This window comes from Lingula anatina, chromosome 9 (assembly GCF_051362555.1).
Source record: "Lingula anatina isolate TDL-2025a chromosome 9, LinAna3.0, whole genome shotgun sequence".
In the NCBI taxonomy this organism is placed as follows: domain Eukaryota; kingdom Metazoa; phylum Brachiopoda; class Lingulata; order Lingulida; family Lingulidae; genus Lingula; species Lingula anatina.
This window is the reverse complement of record NC_141775.1, coordinates 258,332-276,150: the sequence shown is the minus strand read 5'-3', so window position 1 is coordinate 276,150 and position 17,819 is coordinate 258,332. Positions and strand designations below refer to the sequence as shown.

The following is a 17,819-nucleotide window of genomic DNA, read 5'->3' as shown; positions in this document are numbered from 1 at the left end:
AATAGGTGCCAGTCTACGAAGCAAGGTTTCATATAATTGTTTGATGCGTTCAGGGCTTATGCTGGCCCAAGCATGGAACACTGAATATAACAGAGTTTCTCTGCTGGTTAGACGGGCATTTGTCAAAAGTTTTGACATATCATTCCACACATTTTCTATTATGTTTGCACCCGGACTCTGGGCAGGCCACATCACCCTGCGAATGTCCTGTTGGTCAAACCAATCATCAACTGCTCTGGGCCTGTGACAAGGAGCATTGTCATCCTGGTGAACAAATGGATAATTCCTGTCACCAAACATGTTAGTATTAGATGGTAGCAAGCCTGACTCCAAAATATCGATATATTTCTAGTGATTCATGTTTCCATTAACCACTATCAATGCGCCCAAGCCACGGATGCTGATGCAGCCCCACACCATGATGAATATGCTGCTCCGGGTTCGAAAATTCAGTGCATGTGGTTCAAATGCTTTACCAGCAGTTTGCCAGCATAGTACCCGTCTGTCATCAGAGGTCAGACCAAAGCGACACTCATCAGAATAAATATATAGGACCAATTGTCATGATCTGTCCATTTCCAGATCCTGTTGACCCTAGTTTACTCTACGTTGCCTGTTTTGCAACGATATAAGAGGTTTCAGTCTTGCTACCCTGCTGTACACTCTCTGAGCATGTAACCGACGCCTAGCAATTTTCACAGGCACATTCTTATGTGTGAAATTGTTCCACTGTGTTGTCAACTGACAAGCAGTGTCGAACTTTCACAACCTGGACATCAAAATCAGTCGTCGGTCTTCACGGCCAGTATTTTTTCTTGGACGACCCATCAGAGGCAATTTGTCTCTTGATCCAGTGTTTCTATACCAAGACCAGACCCTCTGCACGGTTCTGACTGAACAATTCAATTGTATCGCTATTCTGACATTGCTTATATTCCGCCTCTTCATGTTAATAACTTGCACCTATAACCGTTAGATAATTGCCTGTATCTTGTCATATTGGAGGAAGACAGGCATAACATTTGCTGTACATGCACAAGACCAACAATACAATTCCATGGTATAGCAGTTTTATACTCATTAGTCACATTATAAGTAGACCAAGCATTATAAGTACCCAAGATCTGCCTACTTTTATTACTCTGAGTTAGGGGGTGACACTTCTTTTGTCCAGTGTGTGTAAGTCCGTAGACACTCAAAATTCAGGGAGGGGGTTACCACTAAAAGGAGGGAATGGTTACCCTTACCTTCAGCACTCAAGATTAAGCGGTTGAACGAAGGGAGCTAACCTCCCCCCCTCCACCCCCCATCCCGACCCCGCCTGCGCTTATGGAAAATAGGGCTATGGGTACCATATGGATATATTATATTTTAAAAACAAAACAAAACATTTTTCCTACTGTACATTTGGGCCAAGATATATGATGTCCATATACCCCAGCTAAAACCGTATAGTATTCAAGTTTTTACTTACATGACTGGAAAATAGAGAAAAGACTTAACATGTTTCTAATAGTATTTAACATTTTTTCCTTTGCCTTGTTTATAGAGAGAGAGAGAGATGTGAGTGTGCGAAAGATGTATTTGCTTCCATATGAGAGCAAAGTAATGTGCTACCGTATTTTTACAGTAAAATATTATAGGTGTTGAAAACAGTGCAGTTGCTTCAGGGAAGCAGCTGCCTCACCTTCCTCAAAGGAATACAGTTAGGGACTTGGAGAGAATAAAATTTCTTTTTGCCTACCTCTTCTCTTGGTTATGCATTGGCTGAGGAATGATTCATTTGCAAAATTACTATTCGAAAGAGTACAACCCCTTAGTTATATGTTCGTATAACTAAACAGCTTTGTTATGTAAACTGGACTCGATTGTACTAATTAGGTAAACTAGACTCGTTTGTACATGTTTATGTAATTTGGACACGTACAAGAAACTGACGTCATGCAGATGTTTGTGGCTGGAAAAGACAACCTTGGACATCCCGAAGAAGCCCATGGTCTATCGGTAACAAAATGTGTACATATGTGTAATGTTTGTATTTTTTGCTTGCTTGACATTTTTTCTGTAAGTCTGCAACACTGTTTCCTAACCCGGAGGTGACACGTGTCTCAATGCAAGTTTTTTTTTAAATAATCAGTGAGGGTGGCGAAGTTGCAGTCAGCAAAATGAATAATTTAAATATGAAGGGATGTCATAAATTATTTCGGCCAGAAATACTAGGACTGATATTTGGTGATCAGCTTAACTGCCCGCGATTCCGGAATTGTTTAAATGTTGTTTTTTGTTCGTGTGGGGTTCCCATCATGAATTTCACTCATACAGCAAGGTATCGTAATCAGTCTGTCTGGAGACACGCTGGGTGGTTTATACGTCGTTCCACGTTTGTCTGCAAGTCTACGGAAATTGCACTCGTTGGTATAAGTAAAATATGGCCTCACGTAAAAGCATTAGTAATAAAAATTCCTCTGTGTCTTGGACACAGCTGGTGAAAGATTGTTTAACATTATTGCTGGCATGTAAGTTCTAAAACAGTTTGCCTAGCGTTTATTATGACGGCGTTTTGAGATGAAGAAGGTTCAAACCATAATACACGTGGTATCGCAACAAATATACATTGATCAGAGACGTATTTTAATTAAAATTGGATATATTGGACATATCAATTGGATACCTTATTGCAACCCCTGTACCTGTAGTGTCATATATTGTGTTGGTAGAGGTAAAATGTATTGCATGAACATGCAAAGTTCCCGAGTTTATTTATACGTGTATTTATATAGTGAATCGGCCTAAGGGTCATAAACAGACGGCATTTGACCTGTTAAGTCATTTTGCAGTGCTTGGTATTGTTATTTCAACAATCTTAAAAGACACGACGATGGCGCCACTGTCAAGTTGGATCGCTTGTTGAAATGGTACCTATTCAAGACAAGCCGTAAGACCCTGTATGGCTCATAACTGAATTATAACTTTCCAATGACTTTAGCTTGCCCTGACCTATCCTTGTCTTTGTAATGTAATTTTTCACTTCAAGATGCTCTCTACAAACACTATAAAGCATGCATGGTGCGTGCATTCGTTCGGTCCGTTTCTCTGGGTTGCCCTGCTTATGGTCACGTTACCGTCCCTCCAATTTCATAAGAACGGATCTGGATCCACAAATGCACTCCGTTGGATGTTTGAATACTTTATTCAATAAATGCTAAAATATTTTCTTACAATTTTGAAACACCGCCACCATCTTAGTTACACTAGCTGTATTTGATTATGGCGATAACTTTTAGCACCTTGCGACATTTGAGACGCCGACAAAGCAAGTTAAAAATAACGAGACTGGTTCTGATCAGTGTTTGTGAATTAACGCTTGACTTATAGTTGGGTCTTTGCGTTTATATTCTGGTCGGGTGTACCTAACTGAAACTGTACACCGAACATTATAGAAGAGCATTATTTATTCTTGCTAACATAATCAACAGCCAAAAATACAGTCTGTCTGTAAACCTGAAGCCAATTGGGCCCTTTGTTATGATAAATGTGAAGCGCTCTTAGCGTCATGAGTTTGACATAGTTGGCCTGGTACAGGTAAACCGTTATGTTCTAGACACTGAAAGATCTGATTACAAACGCCTATCCGAGGTTGTCAGATTGCTGTGTTCAACACAGTTGTATGTATTACGACGTTAAACTCTCACCCATATACATATAAGAATAGATACTTAATGAAACATAATAATAACGCAATTTTGAATAGAACTATGAGAGACTCAAAATAAAGTACGTTAATATATTATTTGTAAATAAAGTTTCGTTTCGATTCTATAAATTGGCTGTAAAAGCATCATTCCATTATGAGTCAAAAATAAAAAAATCTTACACTGATTTTCTTTAAGGTCAAAATTGTTATTGAATCGTCTAGCGTTGTCAAAGAGAGCGACAATTTACAATGCAGGCACGTAGACAGGGGCGCCAAAATACCGGGCGTGAGAGGTGGTTATTGTATGTACACCAATACTAGACAAAAACTAATGAACAATACTAAAATACAAATAATTGAAATATTGATTGCAACATTTAAGACTATCATAACAGCAGCTACAATTACGACTGCATTACAGATTGTTACAAGGAGTACTTATGATTACCAAAACTTTAATATCTGGAGAATAAAGTAAAGCTGGCTTCAGTTTTATATCTTTGATGCAGCATACACATTTATATTTTTCTATAAAGGGGATATGTACAGATAAACTTAACTACAGCTACAATTAATGTTTTCTCATCACAAAATAAAATGACCACGCATGTCCGTATTTTTGATTAAATATTGCGTATATTTAAAGGAAACCCAATAACATAAAATGAGCTGTATTTGGACATATATTGGAAAATATTGATTTTCTTTATGATACAAGTGGTCCAAAGAAACAAGTGTATGGACTGTTTTCGTCTTCACTAAAAAAATATTCTACAAAACCTTCCACGAACTCCTCTCTGCTTATCTTGCCATCGCCGTCGGTGTCTAGAACTTTGAAGACATCCGCCGAGTGCTTTACAGGGATTCCCCACCCGTAAAAGAAGGCCTTGTGCTCTTGTGGCGAAATAAATCCGTCACCGTCAATATCTATAGAGTCAAAATCACAACAAGCGATATCAACGATGGTCCTCGATACTACAGGGTAGTGAACAAGCACGTTGCACACGTATTCGTCTTCAGATAACCGAAAATCAGGCGAATTTTTTGAACCTCCAGAGGCTTTTTCCCAAGAATACATTTTCCTCTTCAGTAATTCACTCGTCTGTTTCTCTGAAACAGCAGAAAGCACATACCGGCCTATTTAGTTACATATTTTAAACATCGCCGTTATTTATTTTAGGCATTACTTTATAAAGTTAGAATGGTCAATTAGAGTTACTCACAGGAAAGGACTGTGGAGGAAAACCCCTCCTTATTTTTGTGACATATGTCAAATGTTAAAAACTTAAGACATCAAGTTACCATTTAGGTTCATGTAACTGGAGACTCGATGAACACTCAGTTCATAATCTTTTTTAGTGAGATATCCATCACCGTCTGTATCTTTTGCTCTGAATACAGTGAGGATTTTCCGTCTCCAATGCTCCGATCCTTTTATAGCCGGGTAGTCCCATGGGTTCTAAAATAAACGGATTGTATACAGTATGATCTCTACGTGAAGTCGTACAGTTACCACTGTACTTGTCTTTACCTGTAAGTGTTTTCTTTATACAATATCAATGAGCGTTACAATGTTCACTGACTGTCGAATTTGATGGTATTTGGTTAATGTCTGTGTATAAGATATAGATAACAGTTATCACGTGGGTGCAAACGATTGAGGTATGAAAATAGCGAGGTTTATTATTTTATAAATTGAGTTAAATGTCATTCATCTCCGTTACCATAAGCATACTTTTCCATAGATATTACAAAGCCCCACGGAACGACATTCGATATTTAACAACGTCTTTAGATTTCGATATATTTTGGTTAGAACAAATCAAAGGGAGAAACTGCCGTGGACAAATGTCTTTGTATTTGATTTTTCCCCTCATGCTATATCCTAGTTCGCACAGTTTGTGACACTAGAGGGAGTAATATGTTGTTACGTCGCTATATTATGTGCTCTTCCCTTTTTGAAATACCGATATTTATCTTCAGTGGCACTGGTTATCGGTGCACAAAAATGGCCTTCATGTATCAACGACCACTTTTAAACCTACAGTGGGGTGGCAACCTCCTTGCGGCTGAGGTTGCTAACAGGTTGCAAAAAGGTTACTCGTGCAGTCTGCCACAGACTTTACTTCATATAAACATGTTAGACATCTACATTTACACTTACCCTCTTCAAACTAACCGTTTTCTGAGTAAAATTTCGATACCACATTCCTTTTGGAAAATACTTGGTTAGAATCCTTGCAAACCCCGCCATTAATTATCTGTAGACCTCTGTGTGAGACTCCACGAATGAGGTGAGACCAGAACTAACATTGGAATCATTTTGCTCACCTGTAATTTAAGTAACATTATTGTCAATCAGTGCATAGCTCTTACAATATGCGGGTACGTTTGATATGTTGGTCACGTTCTTCAATCAAAAGACATTCGAAGCTTGTTACTTCACTGCTAGAATGTTTCTTTTTAATCTTACGATACTGGTGTCATTTTACCAGTGTTATGTTACTCGCTAATCGGTCCTCTTGTTTATATAAGCATTTGATGTTTAAACTTTAAAGTCATCATATTCGTGCTATTATAGGAAAGAAACACTAAGGTAATCATGTTCACCTGATGTGTATTTTTTACATAAAATAAGTATACTGTATATTTTAGCCAGACGGGCAATCAGCGACGTTTGATAAACTTCTGATAATGACAGAGTGGCAGTTTAGTATGTTTGGAACTTGTAAGAAATAAATCTGGAATGTGCGTTCCTTTATCGCAATGATTTTGATTGCACGTGCTTACAGTTTGTTGTCAAGGACACCGTGCCCCTGTAAAATTGAACTTTTGTTTAGAATCTAATAGAACGATCTGGGAGTGCTGATGTTGTTTTGGCTTCTTGGTGCGCGTAGAAAAGCAAATGCGATGCTGTATGGAAGTAAATACACATATTAAAGCACATAATGAATGTGACAAACCGACTGCTTTAAGATGAGATAAGACAAGAGTTTATTCAGCCATTGAATTACAGAGTAAATTCACATTTAAAGGGAATTTTGAGAAGATAAAATGACTATGTTAAAGTTACTATGAAAGTTTTTCGTGGTGTAAAAAGTAACCATCCCTCATAACTCTGAGAAGTGCCCAGTAAAGGTTTGGGCGTCAAGCGAAGGCAGCTGCACCCGTAAATGTCCATATTCTGTGTATATTGTGACCTGCCCAAGGTTACAGTAAGTGCTAAATTTCCCTTTTTTACTATATTCAATATGCCAACAGATGGACAGTTTAGTAATAGGCAGATTATATTATCTTATACAATTTTATAATTTCCAAGCAAATTAATTCGAAAATAATATCACTTTTCCAGAAAAAGACCCCCACAGAAAAAACTTTTTATTTTATTTATTTATTTTTATATTTTATTTATTTATTTATTTTGTTGAAATTGATGGCTAAGAGCCTGCACGTTACATTTAAAAGATTATCAGAACCCATACTGTAATTAAATGAAACAAAATATTATCACAAATGTATACGCGTTACCAATATAAGATTATCAAATTAAACTGTTAAGCAAATGTTCCAAAGAAACAAAGGTAATGGCTTCCCTGCTTCTTTTCCTTCTATCATATAAGTGGCCCGAAGAAACAAGCATGTGGACTGTTTTCATCTTCACTTAAAAAGAAGTCCACAAAACCTTGAACAAAATCTTCTCTGCTTATCTTACCATCGCTGTCGGTGTCCAGAACTTTGAATACATCCGTGGAGTGCTTGAGAGGGATCCCAAACCCGTAGAAACACGCCTTGTGTTCCTGTGGGGAGATGAAGCCGTCGCCATCAACATCTACGGTGTCGAAGTCACAACTGGCGACATCCACGATCGTCTCTACTATGATAGGGTAGGCAGCAAGCATGTTGGACACGAAGTCGTCTTCAGGCAAGCGGAAGTCAGCTGAAGCTTCTGTGCTTCTAGAAAGTGTTTCCCACACGAACATTTTCCATTTCATTAAATCTTTTGCCTGGTTTTCTGAAACAGCAAGAACACAATACGGTTATCGGTGACACCCTTTGAAACCCCTCATTTTTTCCAGTATCATTTTATATATACCTTTGAACATTCAATGATTATAGGTGCTCAAAGGCAGCCCATTTCCAACATATCAACTGTCTTAATTCTTTCCATGATATATATATACCTCAAATTAAAACAATCCAACAACCATAACTATCTTATGTTCACATTAGGCATTGCACAGCGTGCATCTTTCAGCATTAAAATTATATTCAATCATTCTCACAAATAACATATTAATTCAAAGTGTTCTTACCATTAAGGTTCATATAACTGGAGACACGATGAACATTCATTTCATAATCTTTTTTGGTGAGATATCCATCGCCGTCTATATCTCTTGCTCTGAACAAAGTACGGATTTTGCGTCGCCAATGTTCTGATCCAGTTAAAGCCGGATAGTCCTGCGGAGTCTGAAAAACACGGATTATATAAACATGATCTCATTACGATTTATAATTAATTAATTATCCTGAATCGACAGCAGAAGCACAAGAATTAAAGAAAGCACATCCTTTCATAACTGTGATAGTAGTTGATTGTCTTATAGTTCTACTTTGTGTGAACACGCTCTCTGCTGTACTTACCTTTTTCAAATTAACCGCTTTCTGGGTAAAACTTCGATATCTCATTCCTTTTGGAAAATACTTGGAGAGAATTCTCGCAACCCCCGCCATTGCTGTATCTGTAATCCCCTGTGTGATACTGCACGAATGAGGTGAGACAAGAACTACCTTACTCATAAATTACGGTTGACAATCGACTCATATTTCATAATGTATCTTAAGTATCAGAATTGTCATTCACTTTATGCCGCCAGCAATATGTAGGTACGTTAAATATGTTGGTCACGTCCTCCAATCAAAGGACAGTCGAGGCTTGTTTCTTCACTTTTAGAATGTTTCTCTTTAATTTGTTGCCCTACGCATTTGAAGGCATGAACCGAGTTATTTTGATTACCATTGTTATGAAAACCGCGATTGGGACCTGTATTTATAAGGCTGTGATGTTTGGCCTGCGAAGTTTTTATATTCTTGGTATTAAAGGAAAGAAACGACAAACTATCCGCGAACTTACGTCACTGGGAAACTTATCCAAGTTAATAATTATTCTTATCTTTTTTTTTTTAAATTTTATCGCTTTCTGGGTAAATCGTCGATTCAACACTCGAGGAGAAAAGTCTTGCGACCCCGCCATTGATGTACAAAGTAATTGCATTTTTCTGTGATACAGGTAAGGTGAGATAAGTATTACATTGCCTTAATATAACAGCAAACACTGCGGGTATTTTATGTAATGTCTATAATGTTTATTGTCAATCTGTCTAAGGTAAGAGGTATCTATTTTTGACGTGTGAAAGCATAATGATGTTGACCTTGAAATGGAGTCCTGACCGCGTATCACCTCACTTTATGTCAGATTACTTACAGTTAATTCAGATAATACACTTATGTAGGTTTGTTGGGAATGCTGGGCACGTACTCGTCTCCAGCCGAGACGTAACCAAAAATTGCGGTCCTCTTCAACTATACTCTGTGTTGATATGGATTAACTACCTTGCAACTAGAGTAACTTTAATTTGTGGCCTATGAAGTGATTATGACTTCAATTATGCTGGGTGCAGCACAGTCTTTCCTTTGTGTAGAGAAATATTTCTAGAGATGCAGTTAATGTTTTGGCATCATTTTTGGGAACATAACTACAGGGTATAATAACCAACATACTGCTCATCGTCCACGTAATTTTTTATAATCAAGAACAAAATATGCAATAATATGAGTTTCAGAAACCCTACTTTACTTTCTTGCTCTGTGTTATCTGGATAGAGTATACGTCCTTAATAAAGTATCAGAACACTATGTTTACTGAATGAGGAGGGCGATCCTGTTTCAAATATCTCCTATGTCTTTATCGTCGGTCCTAATGTAAGAGTATATGTAAGATAAATGTATATTTCTCTTCATGAAATCTAGTGGTGCGATATAACTTGAAATAAAACGAATCGTCACCTGCAGCTATATGTCGTGTCAAGAACTGCAATGTCTGACCAGAAACATCCCTTTATCCTGTATGACTGTGTGTGAAAGGTACCAAGGCAATCGTAACAAAAATAGAATTGAAGTTTGAGTACCAATAGCTACACACTGTGTCCCAACAGGTAAATGTCAGCAAATTGATGTCTACTGGAACAAAACTGGTGCCCCAATGAGAAGAAACGATATAGTATTACACATGTTAAGCCTAATATTCAAAATATAACTTATTATGTATAATTTTCTTTTTGTCCTTGGGGATGTTAACGCAGTTATGGATAGATCTATGAGAGACTAAAAATAAAATTATGAAAAATGAAAATTAATTTAAAACATACGTTAAAATATCATTTGTATATATTATATTTCTATCAGTTATAAAAACAAATGAAACCATTGTTTGGAATAAATATTATGTATGTGCTGCACGTAATGTGCAGGAGCATTTCTTTTTCTTCCCCATCCCAAAGAAGCCGTACATGTAGACATCCCCTATTTGTGGTTCCATTCATATTAAATATCATTAAGATATATCAATAAACTAATAAACAAATGTAGGTACATTGTTATAGGTAAATGCCATTCCTTTATTTACATTGTCACAGTCCCCAAACAAAGAAAATTAGACGAGCTCCAAAGTATCCATGGTGTATTATTGGGTTATTAGTGTCCATATTATTAAAGGAGCCCCAAGAAAATTCAAATGAAATCCACGTAGCCTTGGGTGAACTCCTCTCTGCTTATCTTGCCATCGCCGTCGGTGTTCAGAACTTTAAAGACACCCGGCGAGTATTTCAAGGGGATTCCATACCCCTAGAAAACGCCATGTGCTCCCAAGTGCTCCCATTTGGTTAGGCCCGTCGCCGTCAACATTTTGTTATAATAACAATAACAATATGATTAGCCACATTCTCATTATACCAAATATCAACTTCAAAAATGATACAGTTACAATAAAATACCATCCCCATGCGTCTAGGTGAAAACTATTTTACTCCAAGAAACATGAAGTGAGCTGTATGTGGACATATATTGGTAAATATTGATTTTCTTTATTATACAAGTGGTCCAAAGAAACAAGTGTATGGACTGTTTTCGTCTTCACTTAAAAAATAATCCACATAACCTTGGACGAACTCTTCTCGGCTTATCTTGCCATCACCGTCGGTGTCAAGGACTTTGAAGACATCCTCAGAGAGACTTATGGGGATTCCCCACCCATAGAAGAAAGCCTTGTGTTCTTGTGGAGAAATAAAGCCTTCGCCGTCAAGATCCATGGAGTCGAAATAACACGAAGCAACATCCACAATGGTCTTCGATACTGTAGTGTAGTGAACAAGCGCGCTGCACACGTATTCGTCTTCAGATAACCGAAAGTCAGGCGAACCGCCAGAGATTTTTTCCCAAATAAAAATTTTCCATTTCAGTAATTTACTCGCCTGGTTTTCTGAAACAGCAGAAAACATACTGGTATATACATTAGTTACATACATGCATATGAAACATAGTTATTCTTCAAATATTTATTTTAGCCATGAATTTATATAAAATTAAAATTTATCAATTAAAGTTACTCACAGGAAATGACTGTGGAGGAAAAACTTTCCTTGTTTTTGTGACATATCCCAGATGTTAATAACTTAAGCTAATTAAGACATCAAGTCACCGTTAAGGTTCATGTAACTGGAGACACGATGAACACTCAGTTCATAATCTTTTTTAGTGACATATCCATCACCGTCTGTATCTCTTGCTCTGAACACAGTGCGGATTTTCCGTCTCCAATGCTCCGTTCCTTTTATAGCCGGGTAGTCCCATGGGTTCTATAGTAAACGGATTGTATGTTATCTCTATGTGAAGTCGTTCGGTTACCATTTTTTCTTGTCTCTAAGTGTTTTCTTTCTGCAATATCAATGTTTGTTACAAAGTCCACTGATTGTCGTATGTGATGGTATTTGGTATAGTATAAGCATAGGGTGAACGCTTGGGTGCATGCGATTGAAGTATGAAAATAGCCAGTTTTATTATTTTATAAATTGAGTTTAATTTCATTCATCTCCGTTACCATAAGCATACTTTTCCATAGATGTTACAAAGCACCACGGAATGACATTCGATATTTAACAACGTCTTTCCATTCTTGGTTAGAACAAATCAAAGGAACAAATTACCGTGGACAAATCCCTTTGTATTTGATTTTTCCCCTCATGCTATGTCCTAGATTGCACAGTTTGTGGCACTAGAGGGAGTAATATGTTGTTACGTCGCTATATTATGTGCTCTTCCTTTTTTTGAGATACCGATATTTATCTTCAGTTGCACTGGTTATCGGTGCACAAAAATGGCCTTCATGTATCAACGACCGCTGGCGACCTTTTGGCAACCTTATGCGACCATGGCCACTTTTAAACCTACAGTGGGGTGGCAACCTCCTTGCGGCTGAGGTTGCTAACAGGTTGCAAAAAGGTTACTAGTGCAGTCTGACACAGACTTTACTTCATATAAACATGCTAGACATCTACATTTACACTTACCCTCTTCAAATTAACCGTTTTCTGAGTAAAATTTCGATACCACATTCCTTTTGGAAAATACTTGGTTAGAATCCTTGCAAACCCCGCCATTAATTATCTGTAGACCTTTGTGTGAGACTGCACGAATGAGGTGAGACCAGAAATACTTTAAACATAACAACTAACAATGGAATCGTTTTGCGCACTAGTAACATAAGTAGCATTATTGTCAATCAGTGCATAGCTCCAAAAGTGTGCGGGTATGTTTGATATGTTGGTCACGTTCTTCGATCAAAAGACAGTCGAAGCTTGTTATTTCACTGCTAGAATGTTTCTTTTTAATCTTACAATACCTATTGTCCTATGTATTAGTTTGCATGAACTGACGCCAATCAAGAATTGCGTTTACCAGTATTAAACACTGGCGTTATTTTACATTACCAGTGTAATCGGTCCCATTATTTATAAGCATTTGATGTTTAAACTTTAATTCATCATGTACTTGCTATTATAGGACAGAAACGCCAAGGTAATCATGTTCACCTGATGCGTATTTTTTACATGAAATAAGTATACTGTATATTTTAGCCAGGCGGGCAATCAGCGACGTTTGATAAACTTCTGATAATGACAGAGTGGCAGTTTAGTATGTTCGGAACTTGTAAGAAATAAATCTGGAATGTGCGTTTCTCTATCACAATGATTTTGATTGCACGTGCTTACAGTTTGTTGTCAAGGACACCATGCCCCTGTAAAATTGAACTTTTGTTTAGAATCTAATCGAACGATCTGGCAGTTTTGATGTTGTTTTGGCTTCTTGGTGCATGTAGTAAAGGAAATGCGATTCTGTATGGAAGTAAATGCACGTATTAAAGCACATAATGAATGTGACAAACAGACTGCTTTAAGATAAGATAAGATAAGAGTTTATTCAGCCATTGATATAAAGACTAAAATTCACATTTTAAGGAAATTGAATTGCTATTCGGGTAAAGTGAATAAAATATAAGGTTACAATATAATTTCTAAAATAAAGTGGCAAACATTTTTGTTAAAATGAGAGACAGCAGAAGGGTTAAATCTCTTTTTAAGGACTTTTATCTAAATGCATGCACAATGAAGATTTGGTTACTACCATGTTATCAATTTTGAGAAGATATAATAACTGTTTAAGTTACTATGAAAGTTTTTTGGTGTAAAAAGCAACCATCCCTTCATAACTCTGAGAAGTGCCCAGTTAAGGGTTTGAGCGTCAAGCTAAAGCAGCTTCACTCGTAAATTTTCATATTCTGTGCATATTGTGACCTGCCCAAGGCTATAGTAAGTGTTAAATTTCCTTATTTTTCTGATAGTATATTCCATATTTCTATATTCGATATGCCAGCAGGTGGACAGTTTAGTTGTAGGCAGATTATATTATCTTATACAATTTCATAAATTCGATGCAAAGTAATTATAAAATAATATCAGACAAACATATGTGCTCAGGCCAGTAGCCGGGGGGGGGGGGGGGGGGGAGGGTCTCGTGGGGTTCGAACAAGGTTCATATAACTTGAGACACGATGAACATTCATTTCATAATCTTTTTTGGTGAGATATCCATCACCGTCTATATCTCTTGCTCTGAACAAAGTACGGATTTTGCGTCGCCAGTGTTCTGATCCATTTAAAGCCGGATAGTCCTGCGGAGTCTGAAAACATGGATTATATAACCATGAACCCAATTCAGATATACATTTAAGTCCTGAATCGCCAGCAGAAGCACAAGAATTAAAGAAAGCACCGAAGAAATACCAAAAGTCTTTACTGTTTTAGCGATTTTTGGAAGACAAATGTATTCGGTTTTTGTATACATCTAGCTAGCAGAGTTTATCGTTGTTTTTTCCTGTCACTGTGATATCCTATAGCTCTTACAATTATGCATTTTTAGGAATTATTGTTTGTACTTCAGCAATTTCAATCGTTGTTTTTGGCCTTTACGGTGGCAATGTCTCAGCCAAATAACAGGGTTGCCTGTTTAAGAGGATCCTTGGAGTGTAACGAATAGTAACATAAAAAAACAACTTTACATGTACTTTCGTGATGTAGAGCTCGGTAATCTTTAAAAGAGGCCTAATTTATTATGTAATACGTTACTCGGTGGAGGCAAGATGTTAGATGTAATGGGGTTTTAGGCGTTCCATTCAATTACCAGCAAATTGATTCTGTCACTGTTGGGTCAACTTTCACAATAGCCCACATCCTTTTATAACTCTGATAGTCTTATAGTTCTACTTTGTGTGAACATGCTCTCTGCTGTACTTACCCTTTTCAAATTAACCGCTTTCTGGGTAAAACTTCGATATATTATTCCATTTGGAAAACACTTGGAGAGAATTCTGGCAACCCCCGCCATTGCTGTATATATCTGTAATCCTCTGTGTGAGACTACACGAATGAGGTGAGACAAGAACTACCTTATTTATATATTACGATTGATAATGGGATCACATTGCATAATGTACTTTAAGTATCAGAATTGTCAATCACTGTATGCCTCCAACATTATGTAGGTACGTTAAATATGTTGGTCACGTCCTTCAATCAAAAGACATTCGAAGCTTATTACATCACTTTTAGAATGTTTCTCTGTATTTAATCTCACGACACCTGTTGTTCTATGTATAAGTATGCATGAACTGACTCTGAGCAAGAATTGTGTTTACCAGCATTAAACACTGGTGTCATCTTAGATTACGAGTGTCATGTTGCTCGCCAATCGGTACCATTGTTTATAAGCATTTGATGTTTGACCTGGTACGTAATTATATATTCTTGATATTATAATAAAGAACGATAAAGTATCCGTGTTCACCAAAACTGTATTTTCTTTACAGAAAATAAGCATATACTTTGAGCTAGGCGGGTAATCAGTGACGTTTGATAACGCTTGATAATAACGAAGTGGTTAAGTGTACTTTAGTATGTTTGGACGTTGTAAGGAATAAATCTGGAAATTGCCTTTCTCTATCACAAAGATTTTGATTACACGTACGCGCTTACAATTTGTTGTCTGGGACACCGTACACCTGTAAAATTAGACCTTTATTTAGAATTCAATAAAAACAATATATAATTACTGATGTAGTTTTGGCTTCTTGTCGCGTATAGAAAAGAAAATGCGATGCTGTATGGGAGTAAATGTGTATTTACGCACTGGATGTGACTAATAGGCTGCTTTAAGGTAATATTAGAGTTTATTCAACCAGTGATATACAAATTAAAATTTACACATAAAAGAAATTGAATTGCTATTCGGGTACAGCATGATAACTAAATAGTTTCTTATGTACAGTTGCTTTAATTTTTTTTTTTTTCTGAAATGAGAGAGAGAAAATGGGTAAAAACTCTTTACAAACCTTTGTCTAAATGCATGCACATTGAAGTGACGGTTACTACCGTTTAATTACTTTTGAGAAGATAGAATAAGTACGTTAAAGCTACTATGAAAGTTTTTGGTGGTGTAAAAAGCAACCAGCCTTCATAACTCTGAGAAGTGCCTAGTAAAGGGTTTGAGCGTCAAGCGAAAGCAGCCTCACTCGTAAGTTTTCATATTCTGTACATACATGTACCATTACCTGTCCTAAGTTACAGAAAGTGATATGATTTTCCCTATTCCTGATAACATTCCATATTACTACATTCAATATGCTAACAGATGAACAATTTAGTTGTAGGCAGATTATATTATCTTATACAATTTCATAAATTCCAAGCAAAGTAATTATAAAATAATATCAGACAAACATATGTGTTCAGGCCAGTAGCCGGGGGGGGGGTCTCGTGGGGTTCGAACAAACCACCTTTTTTGTCAGGAAAAGGCCCCCTTCTGGTTAAATTTTATTTGCGTACCGGAAGGTTCCATAGTCAAAGGTCTACTCGGTACTTTTCCAGAAAAAAGACCCCCTTTTGAAATTCCTGGCCACGGGCCTGCGTGTGACATCATCAGATTATTAGAACTCATATTGTAAGTAAATAAAGTAAGTAAATAATATATCCGCGTTACCAATATAAGATTATCAGATTAAATTGTTATGCAAATGGCCCAAAGAAACAAATGTAATAGCTCATAAGGAAGCCAAAACAGTCTTGAACAAACTGGTATTTGCTTCTTTTTTTTATTATACAAGCGGTCCAAAGAAACAAGCATGTGGACTGTTTTCATCTTCACTTAAAATGAAGTCCACAAAACCTTGAACAAAGTCTTCTCTGCTAATCTTGCCATCGTCATCGGTGTCCAGAACTTTGAAGACATCCGTGGAGTGCTTAAGTGGGACCCCAAACCCGTAGAAATACGCCTTGTGTTCCTGTGGGGAGATGAAGCCGTCACCGTCAATATCCACGGTGTCGAAGTCACAACTGGCGATATCCACGATGCGCTCTAATATGGTAGGGTAGGCAGCAAGCATGTTGGACACGTAGTCGTGTTCAGGCAACCGAAAGTCAGCCGAAGCTTCTGTGGTTCCAGAAAGTAATTCCCAAGTGAACATTTTCCATTTCTTTAAATCTTTCGCTTGGTTCTCTGAAACAGTAAGAACCGAAAATGCTTATCTTGACGTCATATGAAACCCCTCCTTTTTCTAGTATTTTTTTTATATACCTTTTAACATTCATTGATTAGAGGTGCTCACAGGCCGGCACTTTCTGACATATCAGCTGTCTTAATTCTTTCCATGATATACCTCAATTTAAAACAATTCAACAGCCATAACTATCTTACGATCACATCAGGCATTGAACGGTATGCCGACTCTTTCATCATCAAAATATTTTAAATAATTATTACAAAAAAAACATGTTAATTCAAAGTGTTCTTACCATTAAGGTTCATGTAACTTGAGACACGATGAACATGCATTTCATAATCTTTTTTGGTGATATATCCATCGCCGTCTATATCTCTTGCTTTGAACAAAGTACGGATTTTGCGTCGCCAATGTTCTGATCCAGTTAAAGCCGGATAGTCCTGCGGAGTCTGAAAAACATGGATTATATAAACATGATCTCACTACGATTTATAATTAATTATTTATCCTGAATCGTCAGCAGAAGCACAATAATTAAAGAAAGCACATCCTTTCATAACTGTGATAGTAGTTGATTGTCTTATACATGTAGTTCTACTTGATGTGAACACGCTCTCTGCTGTACTTACCCTTTTCAAATTAACCGCTTTCTGGGTAAAACTTCGATATATTATTCCATTTGAAAAACACTTGGAGAGAATTCTCGCAACCCCCGCCATTGCTGTATCTGTAACCCCCTGTGTGATACTGCACGAATGAGGTGAGACAAGAACTACCGTATTTATATATTACGATTGACAATGGAATCACATTGCATAATGTACCTTAAGTATCAGAATTGTCAATCACTGTATGCCTCCAACATTATGTAGGTACGTTAAATATGTTGGTCACGTCCTTCAATCAAAGGACAGTCGATGATTGTTACCTCACTTTTAGAATGTTTCTCTTTAATTT

The 17,819-nt window shown here is 37.1% G+C and overlaps 5 protein-coding genes across 8 annotated transcripts in view; 1 reads left to right on the top strand and 4 right to left on the bottom strand.

Annotated features, from left to right (window-relative positions):
• LOC106171600 (uncharacterized) overlaps positions 1-17,819 on the top strand; it is a 64,230-nt gene that overhangs the window by 18,240 nt on the left and 28,171 nt on the right. The window lies entirely within an intron of this gene.
• Positions 2,956-6,048, bottom strand: LOC106171602 (sarcoplasmic calcium-binding protein). The gene is made up of 3 exons (XM_013552033.2): positions 5,859-6,048; positions 4,997-5,153; positions 2,956-4,804 (listed from the first exon to the last, which is right to left on the bottom strand). The coding sequence occupies exons 1-3, from the start codon at positions 5,946-5,948 to the stop codon at positions 4,401-4,403; spliced, it is 651 nt and encodes a 216-aa protein (XP_013407487.2). The 5' UTR covers positions 5,949-6,048; the 3' UTR covers positions 2,956-4,400.
• On the bottom strand, positions 6,671-8,476 carry LOC106171601 (sarcoplasmic calcium-binding protein-like). The gene is made up of 3 exons (XM_013552032.2): positions 8,339-8,476; positions 8,008-8,164; positions 6,671-7,706 (listed from the first exon to the last, which is right to left on the bottom strand). The coding sequence occupies exons 1-3, from the start codon at positions 8,426-8,428 to the stop codon at positions 7,306-7,308; spliced, it is 648 nt and encodes a 215-aa protein (XP_013407486.2). The 5' UTR covers positions 8,429-8,476; the 3' UTR covers positions 6,671-7,305.
• LOC147759738 (sarcoplasmic calcium-binding protein-like) lies at positions 10,168-12,486 on the bottom strand. Of its 2 annotated transcripts, none has more exons than XM_086996044.1 (3): positions 12,319-12,486; positions 11,451-11,607; positions 10,168-11,231 (listed from the first exon to the last, which is right to left on the bottom strand). In XM_086996044.1, the coding sequence occupies exons 1-3, from the start codon at positions 12,406-12,408 to the stop codon at positions 10,840-10,842; spliced, it is 639 nt and encodes a 212-aa protein (XP_086852170.1). In that variant the 5' UTR covers positions 12,409-12,486; the 3' UTR covers positions 10,168-10,839. The 2 variants fall into 2 exon arrangements, 1 of the variants encoding a protein (XP_086852170.1); XR_015331162.1 differs by having other exon boundaries at positions 10,170-11,231; positions 11,363-11,686.
• LOC106171604 (sarcoplasmic calcium-binding protein-like) lies at positions 13,842-17,720 on the bottom strand. The gene is made up of 4 exons (XM_086996043.1): positions 17,492-17,720; positions 17,155-17,311; positions 14,603-16,858; positions 13,842-13,988 (listed from the first exon to the last, which is right to left on the bottom strand). Exons 1-3 carry the CDS (start codon positions 17,579-17,581, stop codon positions 16,458-16,460), a joined length of 648 nt encoding a protein of 215 aa, XP_086852169.1. The 5' UTR covers positions 17,582-17,720; the 3' UTR covers positions 13,842-13,988; positions 14,603-16,457.

What these genes read in the sequence shown, in the direction of transcription:
- LOC106171602 (XM_013552033.2), bottom strand. Translation starts at nt 5,948, where the DNA reads ATGGCGGGGTTTGCAAGGATTCTAACCAAGTATTTTCCAAAAGGAATG. An exon ending in AAACGGTTAGTTTGAAGAGG is followed by an intron (nt 5,154 to 5,858) that starts GTAAGTGTAAAT and finishes CGTTTATTTTAG; the next exon opens with AACCCATGGGACTACCCGGC. An exon ending in CAGTTACATGAACCTAAATG is followed by an intron (nt 4,805 to 4,996) that starts GTAACTTGATGT and finishes CTGCTGTTTCAG; the next exon opens with AGAAACAGACGAGTGAATTA.
- LOC106171601 (XM_013552032.2), bottom strand. Translation starts at nt 8,428, where the DNA reads ATGGCGGGGGTTGCGAGAATTCTCTCCAAGTATTTTCCAAAAGGAATG. An exon ending in AAGCGGTTAATTTGAAAAAG is followed by an intron (nt 8,165 to 8,338) that starts GTAAGTACAGCA and finishes CGTGTTTTTCAG; the next exon opens with ACTCCGCAGGACTATCCGGC. An exon ending in CAGTTATATGAACCTTAATG is followed by an intron (nt 7,707 to 8,007) that starts GTAAGAACACTT and finishes TTGCTGTTTCAG; the next exon opens with AAAACCAGGCAAAAGATTTA.
- LOC147759738 (XM_086996044.1), bottom strand. Translation starts at nt 12,408, where the DNA reads ATGGCGGGGTTTGCAAGGATTCTAACCAAGTATTTTCCAAAAGGAATG. An exon ending in AAACGGTTAATTTGAAGAGG is followed by an intron (nt 11,608 to 12,318) that starts GTAAGTGTAAAT and finishes CGTTTACTATAG; the next exon opens with AACCCATGGGACTACCCGGC. An exon ending in CAGTTACATGAACCTTAACG is followed by an intron (nt 11,232 to 11,450) that starts GTGACTTGATGT and finishes CTGCTGTTTCAG; the next exon opens with AAAACCAGGCGAGTAAATTA.
- LOC106171604 (XM_086996043.1), bottom strand. Translation starts at nt 17,581, where the DNA reads ATGGCGGGGGTTGCGAGAATTCTCTCCAAGTGTTTTTCAAATGGAATA. An exon ending in AAGCGGTTAATTTGAAAAGG is followed by an intron (nt 17,312 to 17,491) that starts GTAAGTACAGCA and finishes CATGTTTTTCAG; the next exon opens with ACTCCGCAGGACTATCCGGC. An exon ending in AAGTTACATGAACCTTAATG is followed by an intron (nt 16,859 to 17,154) that starts GTAAGAACACTT and finishes TTACTGTTTCAG; the next exon opens with AGAACCAAGCGAAAGATTTA.